Below are 17,373 nucleotides of genomic sequence, written 5' to 3'. Positions count from 1 at the left end.
TCAAAAATCAAATGAGTATCCTTATGATGCACATTTCAGTGTGCATCTTAAGGAAGCACATTTACCATCTGACAATATGTGATCATCTTCCTCCCTACAGATGTTACTTCCACATTAATTCAAACTATGAATCACAGTATTACTTGGAATAAGAGCTAGTATTTAAGAGTACCTTATATAGTTCTCAGCACATAGAAGGTGCTAAATTATTGTTAATATTTGAATATTTTTAATTGCATGTTCATCATGCAGTTGTAAATTTTGTTTATTTCTATGAATTCTATTAAAAGAAACATTTGCTTGAGTTCTTTATAGATTCTAATATCAGCCCTTTATCAGATGTATAGCATGTTAATATTTTCTCCCATTCTGTAGGTTGTCTATTAGCTCTAATGATTGTTTCCTTGGCTATGCAGAAGCTTTTAAATTTGATAAGGTCCCATTTATTTATTTTTCTTGTGGCTGTGATTGCTTTTGGAGTCTTATCCATAAACTCTTTGCCTAGGCCAATGTTTAGAGTTTTGACCACATTTTCTTTTAGAATTCTTATAGTTTCACACCTTAGGTTTAAGTCTGTTATCCATCATGAGTTGATTTTTGTGAGTGTTGAGAGATGTGGATCCTGTTTCAGTCTTCTAACATGTGACTATAAAGAACTTAAGCAATTCAGCAAGAAAAAATTAAAAAAAAAACCATTAAAAAGTGGGCAAAAGACAGGAACAGAAACTTCTCAAAAGAAGATAGACTAATAGCCAACAAGCACATGAAAAAATGCTCAATATCTGTAATCATCAGGGAAATGCAAATAAAAACCACACGAGATATCACTTAATTCCAGTGATAATGGCTTTTATCAAAAAGTCCCAAAACAACAAACGCTGGTGTGTATGCAAAGAGATAGGAACACTCATACACTCTTGGCAGGACTGAAGACTAGTACAACCTCTATGGAAAGTAGTATGGAGATATCTCAAAGAACTTAAAGTAGAACTACCATTTGATCTAGCAATTCCACTACTGGATATTTACTCAAAGGAAAAAAAGACATTCTATAAAAAAGACAGCTGCACTTGAATGTTTACAGCAACACAATTCACAATTGCAAAGTTGTGGAAACAACCCAAGTGCCCATCAATACATGAGTGGATCAATAAAATGTGATATATGTATACTATAGAGTACTACTTAGCCATAAAAAACAATGGTGAACTAATACCTCTTGTAGTAATCTGGATGGAACTGGAGACCATTCTTCTAAGTGAAGTATCACAAGAATGGAATAACAAACACCACATGTACTCACCATTAAATTGGAACTAATTGATTAACACTTATATGCACATATGGAAATAACATTTATCAGAAATCAAGCAGGTGGGAAGAGGAAAAAGGGGATGGGTAAATTCACACCTCATGGGTACAATGCACACTCTCTGGGTAATGGTCACACTTTGACTCAAATGGTAAAAAGGCAATTTATATAACCAAAATGTTTGTACCCCCATAATATTCTGAAATTAATAAAAAAACTCAAACATTAAGGAACACATAAGGAAATTAGTTTGATCCTCTGGTTTTGTAGTCTTATGATTACAAAAATATCCTTTTTCTAAACTGTAATACACTCATTTAAAATATTCATTCCTTAAAAGACTAAGAATACCCTTTCTAGCGAAGAAGTTATTGAAAGAGGTGAGTTCAGGTTGATATACCATGTATTATTTTGTCAGTGATATAAGATGTTTTGAATGGTATTATTCAAAGGAAATTAATATTGACAGGCTGAGTATATTGTAGGGATCATAAAATCTTAAGGTAATGATGCTTTTCACTTTATTTAATATAAATCTTTCTTATGAAGAATATATTAAATGTTTTTAATAGGTGAGAAATTATTTGAATTTAAAGATTAGTCAAACTTACCCTGCTTACGTAGAAATATACCAAGGTGCAAAGAATTAATATATCTAAGGGGCTTACACAGGTGGTCTAATCATCCTGAAGTTTTTTTGTTTGCTTGTTTTTTGGTAATATGAAGCCAGAGTTTTTCTTCACTTGAGATATCCAGAACTAACAAAAAATCTAAAAAGTTATATTCTGATAGCTTATAATTTCGCTTTGAATAATAGTCTGTGCCATTAAATGGCCTATGATTTGCTATGATAGCTGTTTGGAGAAGACCACAAATACATGAATTTTGAAGATTATTTTCTCAATTGGTAGCTCTCATTCTACCTTACTGAAAATAAATAAGGCTGGAAAACTGAGCTGTAAACTATTACTGGTTATGTAAGGAATGCAACTTTGAGCGTAGAATTTGGGGAGCTGAGGAGACTCTATGAAAGACCATAGCAAGGATTTACGGGAAAATGTATAGGAAGACAAGAAAAGAAAAAATAGCAGATTCTTGTGAGAGTGATACTTTAAAGCATTTTAGGTACTTGGATGCATAATTTCAAATAAATTTTGAAGCACTAACTGTTTAGGAATCATAATTGACTATAAACCCCGTGTCTTCCACTCACATTCTCTTTTCTTCTTTTGTTTCTCCAGCGTGAATCACTTGTAATCATTGTGGCCAATACTCTTACAGAGTCCCAGCTAGAAAATTTCTTTATAGCGTTAACATTTTTAGTTGATTCTAATCTATATTTTTAGTAGCTAATATTATCAGAACATATTTAATCAATTCATTATGCCTATTGTTGCTAAACTGTAATAACGTGGATGAATTATAATATACTAAAGATAAAAAAGGTAACATCTGCTCCTTTTGAAACTATAGCTTATGAACTTCAGAATGGATCCTCATTCCAATGTCTTGCTTTTACTTTCAACAGAAAGCTGGATGATGGCTCAGATAAACCAAAGAAAAGACAAGACTAAGAGAATCCTGGTGATGCTTGGAACTTCAAAATAGGATTTTTATAGAACAAATTCTGGATTTAAGTTACTCAGAGGGTTAACAATTCTCTTGCACAACACCCTTACTTCAGCAGGAGTGGATGTTTTGTACTGAACATGACACTTGAAAGCTGAGAGCTCTTTTTCAGATTTGTCATCAAGAAAGAATATGTCTGATAAAAGGTGAAAGATTTATACACTCTGAACAGAAACCAGAGTATGGGAAAGTTTGGTAAATATGTTTGGTATAGTTTGTATTGTGTTTGTATTAGGCAGCTTCTACCATATCAATAGGCTATTAAATATTTATATCAAGTAATTATAATCTCTTTAACATAACAAATGTTCTTGAATATTACCATAAAAAATCTTTTCTTTGAAATTTTAACATATAATACAGTTGAGGTTTCTCCTATGTTTGGATAATGCTGGCCCCTTTCTACTTATCACATATTTTCCTTTAAAATATTCTTTAATTAATGGTACAAGTACAGTATACTTTTAATCAAGTATGGAAAATCTTACATATTTCATTCCTGCTTCTTCTCTTATGCTCTTCTTCCTGCCTGTACTGCCCTGTAACATGTGTTAAGTGCATATGACAAATGACACTCAGTTCTTTGTCAGTTCTTCTAGTCGGATAGACTAAAATTAATGTTGTGATGACCTGGTGCTAAGGTTATTGAGTCACCTAGCAAAGGTTAATTTTGTAAATATATGAATATATTATTTAATATTAGCAAGAATAACTTTTTTGTATATTATTCTTTAAAATATTTATAAAAGGGCATCTTGTTCTAAATTATTAGTTTGTTTGTTTTTTTATCATTCTGTAATGGCTTAAACTAGATGAGTAAAGCTAAAGGTTTTAAAAAAATCAAACTAAAGTGAATATATAGCATCAATTTATAATCAAGTGTCACAGTGCTAATGATTAAACAAAACCTGAATCAGGGTACTACCCTACATCACTTTAGTCATACTGAATAGTGACTATATAAAATGAGAAACTGTCTACATCATATGAACACTATTAATGATAGGACTTTTTTTTATTAAAATGGCAAGAATACAAATAGCTTATATTAGTAAAATACAGTAGCATTCAGGCTCTAATATCAACATTAAATCAAAGCCTATGGACAGATAAGGTAAGAGATATAGGATATTTCGGAAGAAAAAAAGGAAACATCACTGAATTTGTTATTCTAGATTACAGACAGCTGCCACAGGCAAAAATAAAATAAAATGGCAATTAAGTTGGTTGTAGTACTTTAATGTTTTAAAGAAAAATTATTAAAAATACAGATTTTTAAGTCTTACATTCTTGACAGATATATATCATCACCTACCTTTCTAAAAATAGGAGTAAACACAATTGTAGAAAATGTATGTTAACTAGTCCAATATCATGGATTTAAAAACCCTGACACACTCCTACTTTCTGCTGCTTTGAAATCAGATTATAGCATGGAATTTATGTCAGGTTGGTTCCAAAATGGAATATTGGGTCGCAGGCCAGTATTGGTAATCTGTGCCCATTTTGGCACAACTTCTCCAGCCATGAAAGCATCAGAAAAAAAAAATTAACCAACCAATTATTTGAGATACCAAGAAAGGAAAGGAAATCAGTTTTGTAAAAACACTTTTCCCTGTTTTTATAAGGTTCTTTATTTACTCCGGATAGTTAACAGAACAGTGTTTAATAGTGAAGTAAGCAGATTTTACACTCACTATTACTGTATGAATAGAAAGAGCCATATGCATTTTTGTTTTTATAAGTCATCTCAGATCACTGCGATATGGCACATGAAAACAGAGATTCAGAGACATAAAGTTTATAAATACATTCAACATTGTCAAGCATTCAAAAGATAAATGCAATCATATAGCAAAAAAAAAATCAGTTTGTAACTTTGACCTTTCCCAAGGATGTGAGGAATCTTTTCACATGTCAGAAATCTCTATAGCAAAGATTCCTATAAGAGAGAAAAAATTATGTAGATTAATATTTTTAACTCAACTATTTAAACATGTGTAACATGTATTCTAGCATTACTTTAGCAAAACTTAGGATTTTTCCCCAGCTTCTGTGAAGAAAAACAGATACAATGTATTTTTTTCCACTAAGTTTTCATGAACTGTGGTATTAATATATTCATACCATGGAGTACTGTTCAACAATAAAAAGGACTGAACTATTGATATATACAACTTGGATGGATCTCATGGGCATTATGCTGAATGAAAAAGGTCAATCTCAAAAGGTTACATATTGGGTATGATTTCATTTATATAACATTCTCAAAATGACAGAATTAGAGAGATAGAGAAGAAATTAGTGTTTGCTAGGAGATAGGGATGGAGGAGGACAGGGCTACACCTATACAGGGTTATCACAAGGGAATGAATTCCTTTGTGCTGATGGAACAATTCAGTATCTTGATTTCAGCGGTAGTGTATGTGGTTTGTAAAAAAAAAAAAAGAAAAGAAAAGAAAACTACACACATATACAAATGAGTACATCTAAAAACTAGTGAAATCTGAATAAGGCCTATAAACTAGTTAATCATATTGAACCAATGTCAGTTTCCTGGTTTGTAAGGTAGCGTCACTGCAGAAGTGGGGATGGATATGTAGGACTCTCTGTACTATTTTTGTAACTACCTGTGAGATTGTAATCATTTTTTTAAAAATACCTGTGGCACATCCATACTTTTACCTACTCAGCAGTTAAAAGGAACATGCAACAACTACTAAAACACGCAACAACGTGGATAAATCTCAAATATATTATGCTGAGTGAAAATGGGCAACTAGAGGCTGCATACTATATGATTCCATTTATATGTAGCCTGGGAAAAGCAAAACTAGAGGGACAGGAAACAGAGCAGTGGTTAGAGGAAAGTAAATTCAGTACATTGTCTATAGTCTAAATAAGGGACAGTCTAAGGACACAATCTAAAACTGACAGCAAAAGGTTAAGAATAAAGGGGATTAAGGGAATGTTAAAAGTATTAATAGAAAGGTAACAAAATAAAATCTTCCTAAATACCAAAAGAAATTTGTTAAAAAGCAAAGAGACAAACCAAACGCAGAAACACAACAAATATCACATATTTTACAGACAGTAATCATAACATAATATGACCAAATTGAGACCAAATATAATGGTCATGTCAATAACACAAAGGATTTTAACTCACCCATTAAAAAAAAGATTTTCAAAATGGCGCTAATAAAGCAAAACTCAATCACAGTGTACACAAGAGATACACTTAAAATGCAGTAATTCAAAAAAGCTAAACATAAAGATATTTACCAGGCAACAGAGACAGTAAGAAAATAAGATTTGCAACTCCAATACCAGACAAAGTATAGTCAAGCCAAAAAAATTTTTTTAAATGCATCAGAAATGGACACTGTATAAAAGCCACAATGAAGAATGACAGTTCAGAATACCTATGTAACAAATAAAACAACAAACCACCTACATAAAGCAAAATTTATAGGAAATTCAAGAAGAAATAAAAAATACTAATAATAGGAGACTTTAAAACACCACTCTTAGTATGAAACAGGTCAAGTGGACAAAACTTAAATAATGATATAAAAGATCTACATAAAATCAAAAAGGCAAATCTTTTAGCTATATATTGAATACTATATTCCTATAAGAAAGAATATATCTTCTTAAGTGCCCATGAATTGATCACAAAAATTGATGACATAGTAAAGCACGAAGAAAACATGAAGTTTCATAAAACAGAAATGTTATAGACAATATTTTCTAATCACAATGCAGTTACATTAGAAATTTAAAATGAAACTAAAACACAAAAATCCCTTTCAACTGAAAATTAAAAGATTTTCCATCAAATAACTCTTGAGTAGAAATATGAACAGAAATTCTAGAATTTCTGAAAATAATGATAATAAAAACATTACCTATCAGAATCTATGACATATATTTAAAGCAGTAACCAGACGGAGCCCTAAACATCTATATAAATAAAAAGAAAGAATGGCAATAAATGAATTAAATTCCCAATTCAAAAAGCTAGACAAAACCCCAACAAATAAAAAGATAGCACAAGGAAGGAAATAATAAAAATAAACATAGAAACTAATAAGAGAAAGAAAAATAGTAGACCAAATCAATAAATGAAAATCCTAGTTCTTCGAAGCAGTGAACAAAGTAAACAAATCACTAGTTAATACAGAAAAAAGTGTGGGATGGCAAGATAGAACACATAAAAATAAGAAATGACAGCAGGGATACAACTATTGATACAGAGGAAATTTAAAAATTTAAAAGATACTACATTGGTCACTTCTATGTAAATAAATTTAAAAACCGAGAGGGAATGAATTTTTTAGGCAGAGGAGAGATAGAAAGCTTAAAAAGATCAATTGCCAAAGAAGAAATACAAAGTTATCAGTGAAGTACACTACAAAAAAAGAACAAAGGCAATGTGGTTTCACAGGTGAATTCAACCGGATTTTTAGAGATCAGATAGTCCCAAACTAACATAAATTGTTTCAAAGCATAGAGAATACAGTTTAAGACATAAAAACAGGAAAAGAAATAAAACTATCTATTTTTACAAATGACATGATAGTATACCTTGAAAAGCCTAGAGAATCAAAGCTATAACTTAATGAAACATTAAAAGAATTTAACAAAGGTAGCAGCATAGAAAATCAACATGCAAAAATCAATAACATTTTTTGAAGATATAATGAATGGGGAAAAAATCCCATTTATAATAGCAACAAAAATGTAAAATTTAGGAATAAATTAACAAGAAATGTTCAACCATAAGCCATTCCTCAAAGATAAAAAAGTGAATCTGAACAAATAAAGGCATTTCTTCTTCTTGGTTAGGCCGTCTCAACATTATAAAGATGTCAGTTCTCCCCAACTTAATTTATAAACTTAATATAATTCTCATAAAAATTCCAATGGGCTTTTTAAAATGGACCTAGACAAGTTGACTCTAAACTTCATATGAAAAATAAACTCACAAGAAAATACAGGTAAACACTTAAAAGGAAGAGCTCTTAGCGGCCACTAGCCCATTGCTGTGCTGGAGGTGACTCACAGCTGATTGTAAATTTTGAATAATTTTGTGATCTAGTGGCTAAACCATTGGCAGCTTGAAACTGGCCACAGTTAGAGTATTTACATCACATAAATTGTCAAGTGCTACAGATAGGTCTCTCCCTCTTCCCCTTTGGAGTGCCAGTTTAGTGGCACATCACTGGATTTGTCCTGCAGAACTAAACATACCACAAAGCCTCTGTAATTAAAATAGTGTAGAACTGGCATATAAATAGGCAGATTAACGGAATAGAAACAGAAAGTCCAGAAAGACTTGAATCACTGGGACAATGAGTATTTTCAATAAATCATCTTGGGAAAACTGGGTTCATTTGGAAAAAGATAAAATCAGATTCATTCCTCAAACCACACACACAGTAAACTCCAATGGATCAGAAATCTAAATGTAAAAAGTAAAACTGCCTGAGTGCTAAAAGAAAACATTCATGAATTCTTCTACTATCTGGGTAGAAAGATTTTCTATGAATAGAAAACCAGATACATTAAAGGAAAAGATTTAGAAATTTGACTACATAAAAATAAAAACTTATACATGGAAAAAACAGTACTGTAAAATTAAAAGACAAATGACAAAAATGGAAGAAAATATTTGTAGCATGTATTACTGATAAAGGCCTAATCTCTCAATTTTAAAAAATTTTAACAGACCAAAAATTTATTAGAAAAATAGAACAAACGAATAGGTAATTCAGAAAGAGAGATATAAAAATAGCCCTTAAACCTATGAAAAGATATTCAAATTCACTCATAATAAGAGAAATGCAAATTAAAACTACATTGAAATACCATTTCTCACCCATCATATACTGGCACAGATTCAAAAGCTTGACAGTATGCTCTGCTGGTAAAGCTGTAGAGGAACAGGTACTCTGACACATTGCTGGAGGGAATGCAAAAGGGAGGGGAATTTGGCACTAACAAAACTTCCTCAACTCAGCAATCCCACTTCTAGGAATTTATTCTGAAGATATTTCTCCAACAATACGAAGATACATATGCACAAGATTATTAATCACAGCCTTGTTGGTATTTGAAAATTGTTGGAAATACAAATGTCCAAGTATAGGAGATTGGTTGAATAACTATGGGATATCCGCAAAACGGAGTATTATATAGCTGTAAAAAGGAATAAGGAGAATTTCTATGAATCAGTATGGAGTTATTTCCAGGACATACTGTTAAGTGAGAAGAGCAATGTGTAAAGAAACGTATATATTATGCTACTTTTTGCATAAGAAAGGAAAAATAATAAAAAGATATATCTGCATATCATTAGCATAAAACCACAAAGGAAGGAGGTGGAGGCATGGGTGATGGGATGGAAGGCTGATTATTACTTTTTGCAGAATTTTGACTCTTAAAATTATGTCAACATACATATTCAAAAATAAAATTAAGTCAAGGAAAAAACTAAAAGGGGAAAAATGAAAGCAAATTGAAACAAATGAATCTAATGTTATTTCAAGTGAATATCATAACCATGGTAAAAGGTGGGAAAAAAAGAATTGATCCAAGTAATTTATGTATTCAGTATTTGACTATATTGTCCTCAAGGCTTGTGAAAGGTAGTGTATGGGAGGAGGAAGGAAGAACTGCAAAAAGATCCTGAACTTTTTTTCAGTTGGTCTGTTTATTGTAGAGACATAGGTGAAGAAATTTTGAAACTATTTTAGATGTATTCTGGGATTTAGCAAATGAGTAACTACACTGATGTATAAATGTGTTGATGTTGAGCCTGGGCTCTCACTGTAGAAGAAAGAACATAACAAATACAGAACAGAAGAAGACAAGGAAGAAACATGTGAGGATGGTTTGTAATCCAAGGTTTTGGTTATATTTTAAATGTGTGTGAGCATGTGTGTGCACATGCAAGTGAATATGTACGTGTGTGTGCAGTGAGAGAGAGGGAGCATATGCAAGAGTATGAGTGCGTGAGACAGCACATGTGTATATGATAAAACACCTGGGTAAAATTTTTTAATTTTACCCAGTATGGGTAAAGTGTATGCAGACAGTCTTTGAATTATTTTTATTTTTGTAACTTCCAGCAAAGTTGAAATCATTTCCAAATAAAAAGCTTTTTATGGAATTTGTAGCATATAGGAATATACCTAAAATATTTTCCTCTGAAAAATTAATAACTTATTGCTTTTCTAGAACAAGTATATTTTATACTGCTATAATAACCATTTCGTAATAAAAGTACACGAAAGAAATTTATGTTGTAGACATAAAAAGAAAATCAGACTTTTAAAGTATAATTTTTATAATCATTAGATAAAATATTAAAGATCTTTCACTTTAGTATAGTACTTGTATAAAACTCTATCAAAATCTTTTACTTTTACATTAATTTTTCTTGGTAATCATGTTTAAATATTACTATTAATGATAGATTGTTTACTGAGTTTCCTTACTCCCTCAAATATTCACTGTACTATATTGCTATGTGGTCCCAAGAGAATGGATCCTTAAACTGCCTTACTCTTCTAATGATCGATCTAGGCCTCGGTCAGGAGATCGATGGTGAGCACGTTCTGGTGAATGACATTTTGCATTTGGTTTCATTGAAGAACTCAAATGATAAGCATTACTTGAGTAATTCTGGCGGCGAAGTTCTTGTACAGCCCTCTCCCTAAAGCAAAATAGTGATGTTTTTAAATTTTACATACAGCAAAATTATTAAATCTATCATAAAACTGTAGTTAAATACATACTTTAAAATCTAACCATCATAAAATAACTAAAACCTATTGTTATCTAAAAAACAAAGCTTTCCAGGTTGAACATTGCATAGAGATAAACTTACCTTTCAAAGCGCTCTGTCCCTAGTTGTCTTTTGGTAATATCTAAATCAGCTTCCAATTGCGTTACAACATTTCTGAACTGGGCCACGTCTCTACTCTGGATGGCCCTATATAAAAGAAGATAAGAGTGATAGCTAATTTAACTTAAAATATGGCTATGACTCCTAGGACACATTAAACCATATTGGCAATGGTTTCTCAGCCGGATCCAAGTCACATTGTGATTTTTATGAACAGATTTATTAGTACATCTAAAATATGTCAATTTTAGATGCACTAAGTGTGTAAAAGTAGCCTACTTGAAAAGCCTAAGCAATCTCAGCTCCATTTAATTAGGTAAATCTTCTCTGTCTCAGTTTCCCTATGTATATGTTAATATTATATGTCATCTATCTATACTATTTGCTGCAAATCATTTTTATAAAGGTATTTGAAGTATTATATTAATGTAAAGTAATAGTATGATCAAATAACACTAGAATTCACTAGCAGCATGATTAATATGGTCTGTTTTATACATATCAATTTAACCAAGTGCCTTATATATACTTATAATGATATTTGATATATATACTATTAAAAACACAAAAACTCTTCAATTTAAGGATCTTCCTTAAGGCTGAACAGTAAATACCTCAAAAACCCTGTGATAAGGCACAATATCATAAGGAAGATAATGACAGATAAATGCTGCTTGCATAAACCATTCTATCCTCTTTGCTTGCTTTCAGGACAGCATTATAGACTGTTCAAATCTAAACCTTAGAGACTAAGAACACAAATGTTTCTCATGCTAACTAATTCTAAGTGATAGTACTTACCAGCCAGTCTAAAGTGTACCCTTTAAGGTGGGAATTTTGGCATATTTCACTAAGGTAGATTTCCACCTACCACCTTGAGAAAGTGATCCGGCAAAACCAGTTGAAAATATCACAATAGCCCACCTATAGTAACTGAAAAGAATGACTCAGTCACAGCCCTGGCTCTGCAGCCTTTGCATGGTTGGGGGCTCCTTGAAGTGGCTGATAACCAAGACCATGATTCCTATTCTTCCCCAGGCCCTGGACCCAGATATGAGGACAGAATGGAGGCTAAATGAAAACAGGGTTGTAAATGGTACAGATAAGGACAGGGGCCAAGGGTCCCCATCAGTTTTTGTGAGAGGTGACCAAATTTAATAATAAAACATTCACTAACCAGAAAGGCATGTCCACCCAACCCTCCAGGAAAGCAAGGGACTTCTAATAAAGTACTAGTGGTGCTAGGAGTCCAAAAACAAAATCAAGGATCTGAGGACATCTTCAGCATTTTGTAAATGCAGGCTTTCTTCCAGGTACTCAGTATACACTCATAGGTACATAAGGAAATACTAACGTGGCAAATGGAAAGATTAGGTTGCAACACAAGGAGGGTCCATGAATATAAAACAACTTCTGGTTTCAGAGTGCCTAATTTTTTTTTCTGATCTAGTTATGTTTCCTAAGGGTAATATTTTAGATAAGACATTATAGTATATCCAAGACTCTGTTGGAAACCATCAATAGAAATGGTTAAACTTAAATTTAGATAATAAAAAGCATAATAGAAATAAGTAATCTTATGCAAACCACAATATTTCTGATCCTCAGTTTAATAAATGGCAAATTATGGGAGCTAAATTTTCTAAATTCTAGCTTTAAAATTCTAGCATATAGATTTAAGAAATGTTTTTTATTATATTGCTAACCAACTCACATTTTATTTTCTGCCAAACAAAGGTGTTCTTTAAGAAGCTGAATTTCAGATTCTTTTTCTTGAAGTGCTATCTGAGACTGATATTCTTTGTCTCGATTGGCCACCAGCAAAGCTTCTAGATTCTGCATGGAGATTCTCTCATTTGTCATCTGACTCCTGAGGAGTTCTATTTCAGAACGAGCAGAATCTAACTCATTCTCCATCTGTATAACAATAGGAAGATATCTACACTTATTCATTTACTTAATTCATATATTATCAGGGACTCATAAAATTTTTGTAGTATGTTATAAATTGACAACCACTTTTAATTTGATTTGAATTTGTGTCCTTCTTACCAAATATACATACCACATATACACACACGGCATCACTTTCCTCATCTATCTGATTGTATCAGAAAATTCATGAATTTAAGTAAAGGCTTATTAATCCCAAGCTGCAATGAATTTCCATTTCCAGCTCTGATATTTATACATACTTCCGCAAGACTGACATATTGATATGAGTGACTATGGCTTTGTCCTGAGTATGGTGAGTTACAAACACTTAATTACCTCATAGAATGTCATTGTACTCCATAATTAAGGAATACAAAGAATAACTGCACATTCCCTCTCTTGCATAAACCTACGGAAAGCTTCCTTTTTGAAGATTATTTTGAGTCTAAAATATGCTCTGCACACCAAATATTTCTTCAAAAGGAGGAAGAATAGTCATTACTATTCAGAAAAAATTATTCTTTATCTCATAATACACAATAAATTCTCTATACATTAAAAAAGTTAGGCCACGTACAGTGGCTTACGCCCGTAATCCCAAGACTTAGGGAGGCTGAGGCAGGAAGATCACTTGAGGCCAGGAGTTTAAGACCAGCCTGAGCAACACAGGAAGACCCCATCTCTACAAAAAATAGAAAAATTGGCTGGGCGTGGTGGTGTGCACCTATAGTCCCACCTATTTGGCAGGCTGAGGTGGGAGAGTTGCTTGAGCCCAGGAGTTGGAGGGTTGCGATGAGCTATGATAATGCTGCTGCACTCTAGCCCAGGCAACAGAGCAAGGCCGTGTCTCAAAAAAAAAAAAAAAAAAAGTTAAATGTGAAAAGATAAGCTTAAAATTACAATAGAGAAAAATAAATAAAAATGAGATTACGAGAGAGGGGAATAGGTAGGTAGTTATGGGAAGAACTTTCTAAGTTAGATACAATGCAAAAATACATTTGACCACATAAAAAATAAACATTTGACAGTCAATATAAACTTAACCAAAATTTGAAAGGAAACAAGTGGAAGAAAATAGACTCAGTAAAGAATAGTTAATATCTTTACATATTAATATAAATAACTCATAAGTTGATGAGAAATATGAACTAATGATATGATCAGAAAATTTACAAAAGAAGAAATATAACTAAATAGTAAACATATGGAAAAAATTTACCCTTACAAGTAATCAAAGAAATAGAAATTAAGACAAGATGCTATTTCTAGTTCAGGCTATATTTACTTATATGATGCTTACTTATGTTTAGCAATATCCCTGTCCTCTACTCAATAGATGCCACTAGCATTCCCTACCCTGGTCATGACAATCAAAAATTTATCTAGACATTACTATTATAATTGACCACTTGGGAGAAAAATGTCTTTCAGTTCAACTAAAACCACTATTTCCATTTTCCCCCTACTCCCAGCCCCTGGTCACCACTATTCTATTCTCTGTCAAACTCATAGTAGTAGGGATAGTTTTGAGACAAGTCTTTGGGGCTTGCTCTGACCCCAGGAAGGCTCTTCTTAGCTGTCGCTGTCCATAGTTCTCTATTCAACTTTTAAGTGCTCTATTGTTTTGATTTTTGATATCATGAAGCTAATAATTTCCTCTTAATTATGGAGCATTGCTTTTTGTAAGTCAAAATTTCTACTTCTAAGAATCCATCTTAAGGATATAATGCAAAATGTGATAAAAAGTTTTATGTAGTATTTTCCATATTGTTTTATAAATAATTTAAAAATCTTTATACAGAAATGGTAAATAGTAGGATCATCAATTGTAATATACTATTATTGCAAATATGCAGAAGAACACACAACTCTAACTAGGAAAATAAAAGATAGAAGGAAATGTAACAAAATGTCTACAGTGGGAAAAAGTCCCTTATTCTAGTTTTAGGTTCTGAAACCCACTGCAGCCTAGGATGATGATCACACTTTTAAAAATCCTTTGCTTCATTCATTCTAAAATTATATGAGATTCTCCAAAGCGCTCTTAATAGTATTCCTAAGGAAATCATCCATAAAATAAGTATTAAAGAACATTAAGGGAAAGATATATAGAATTCATGTTTTCTCAAAATTCCTTTTGAGAAGAGTTAGTTAATAGATATACTATATTGATTTATTTTGAAGATAGAAAACTAAGACCAGGGTAAATTATGTGATATGTGAATTATATCTCCATAAATATATCTTAATAAATATACTTTTTAAAGAAGAAAAGCAAAGAAAACTAAGACTTAAGGTTCTAGAAGCCCAGTGCTTTAAATCTTTTTTATAGAAGAGTAAAGGTGGCAATATGGATCTTTACCCTCTGTTATTTAAAATTATCTGAGTGATTTCAGAGATGCAAGCCTGGTTCAATATACAAAAATCAATCAATTTAATCTACTGTATCAACAGCCTAAAGAAGAAAAATCAAATGATCTTATCAATAGATGCTGAAAAAGTATTTGACAAAAATTCAACCCCCATCCATGATAAAAACTCTCAGAAATATGGTAACAGTCTACTTAATAGCGAAATACTGAATGCCTTCCCCCAATATTGGAAAGAAGGCAGGATGTCCAATTTTACTACTCTTATTTGACATAGCACTGAAGTACTAAATAGTGAAAAAAGGCAAGAAAAGGTAAACAGTTCAGAAAGAAAAAAGTAAAACTGTCCTTATTTTCAGATAACATGGTTGTCTACACAGAAAATCTCAAGGAATCTGCAGAAAAACTCCTAGAACTAGAAGGTGAATTTGGCAAGACTACAGGATACAAGATAAACATTTAAAAATCAATTGTATTTGTATATACTGCAATAAACACATTGATAGCAAAATTAAAACTAGAATACCAATTACAATAGTTCAAAAGAAGAACTTCTTTCCATTTTGTAGATGAAAATCTAACAAAACATACAAAAATTACATGCTAAAAACTACACAAAGCTAATAAAAGCAAAGAATATGTAAATAAGACATACCATGTTCATGGATTAGAAGCCACGACATAGTAAAGATGCACATTTTCCCCAAATTCATATATAGGTTTAATTCATTCCTCTCAAAATCCAAGTTAGATTTTTTTATAGATATAGAAAGATTATTCTAAAATTATATGGAAAGTCAAAGAGACTAGATTAGCTAAAACAATTTTGAAAAAGAATAGATAGACCTGAATTAAAGACTTACTATATAACTACAGTAATCAAGATTGCAGAAACTAACTTAAAATGGATCATGAAAAGAAATGTGAAAAATAAAACTATAAAACATTTTTAATAAGACCTAGGAAGAATCTTTGGGATCTACAGCTACGGTAAAGAATTCTTAGACATAAAACCAAAAGCAGAAACCATAAAAGGAAAATTGATAAATTACACTTCATCAAAATTTAAAACTTTTTATCTGAGAAAGATCCTGTTAAAAGGATAAAAACCATAAGCTACATACATAGTGAGAGAACATATTTGCAAACCACATAGCTGATAAAGGACTAGTATCTAGAATATATAAAGATATCTCCATACTGAACATTTTAAAAAGCAATCAATCCAATGAGAACACAGACAAAAGACATAAAGAGAGATTTCACTGAAGAAGATATACAAGTGGCAAATAACCACACAAGTAAAATTTCAATTTCAATAGCCATTAGGGAAATGCAAATTTAAAACCACCATGATATAACACTATACACATTTCAGAATGGCTAAATTAAAAAATAGTGACACCACCAAATTCTGGCAAAGATGTGGAGAAACTAGATCACTCATACAGTTGGTGGGAATGCAAAATGGTACAGAAACTTGATAAAACAGTTTGGTACTTTCTTAAAAATTAATCATGCATCTAACATATGAACCCAAAATGGTATTCCTGGGCATCTACAGAGAAATGAAAACACACAAAAACTTATACACAAATGTTTATAGTCACTTTATTTGTAATACCCCCAAATTGGAATAACCCACATGTTCTTCAATGGCTAAACAAACTGTGTTACACCAATAGCATGAATATGGCTCAGCAGGAAAAACAAATGAACTATTTATACATGCAACAATCTAGATGAATCTCCAGAGAATTAAGCTGAGTTAAAAAAAGCCAATTCCAAAAGGTTACATACTGTATTATTCCATTTTATATAACATTCATGAAATGATAAAATCATAGAAATGGAAAACAGACTAATGGTTGCCAGGGGTTAAGGAGGTGTTGGGGATAGGAGGGAAGTGGATATGGCTACAGAATGGCAACATGAAGGATATTCTGATGGAGATGTTCTGAATCTTGCCTGAATCAATGTCAATAGTCAATATATTAAAGTTCTGCAGTATATATAGTTTGGCAAGATGTTAGCTTTAGACAAAACCAGGTAAAGAGTACTCAGGTTATCTCTGTATTATTTCTTACAATTGTATCCAAATCTACCATTATCTCAAAATCAAAAGCTTAATTTATTTAAAAAAAAGTATTCGAGTGCCCCTATATGCACAGTTAGCTGAAGAAATAAAAAAATACATAGGATGGTCCTTGCAC

At 31.8% G+C, this 17,373-nt stretch overlaps 1 protein-coding gene across 3 annotated transcripts in view; it reads right to left on the bottom strand.

The window, feature by feature from the left end:
• Positions 1-3,933: 3,933 nt before the first annotated feature.
• Positions 3,934-17,373, bottom strand: part of TSGA10 (testis specific 10) — a 95,226-nt gene continuing 81,786 nt past the window's right edge. For 2 of the 3 annotated variants that reach the window (XM_069494328.1, XM_069494330.1), the window contains 4 exons: positions 12,571-12,773; positions 10,839-10,943; positions 10,515-10,664; positions 3,934-4,883 (listed from right to left, as the gene is read on the bottom strand). In XM_069494328.1, the coding sequence (XP_069350429.1) occupies positions 4,859-4,883; positions 10,515-10,664; positions 10,839-10,943; positions 12,571-12,773 (483 nt within the window). In that variant the 3' untranslated portion in view covers positions 3,934-4,858. The remainder of the gene's footprint in view (positions 4,884-10,514; positions 10,665-10,838; positions 10,944-12,570; positions 12,774-17,373) is intronic. The other variant, XM_069494329.1, reaches the window with a different exon arrangement.

Source organism: Eulemur rufifrons, chromosome 19 (genome assembly GCF_041146395.1).
Source record: "Eulemur rufifrons isolate Redbay chromosome 19, OSU_ERuf_1, whole genome shotgun sequence".
Taxonomy (NCBI): domain Eukaryota; kingdom Metazoa; phylum Chordata; class Mammalia; order Primates; family Lemuridae; genus Eulemur; species Eulemur rufifrons.
This window is presented reverse-complemented; position numbering and strand designations above follow the sequence as displayed.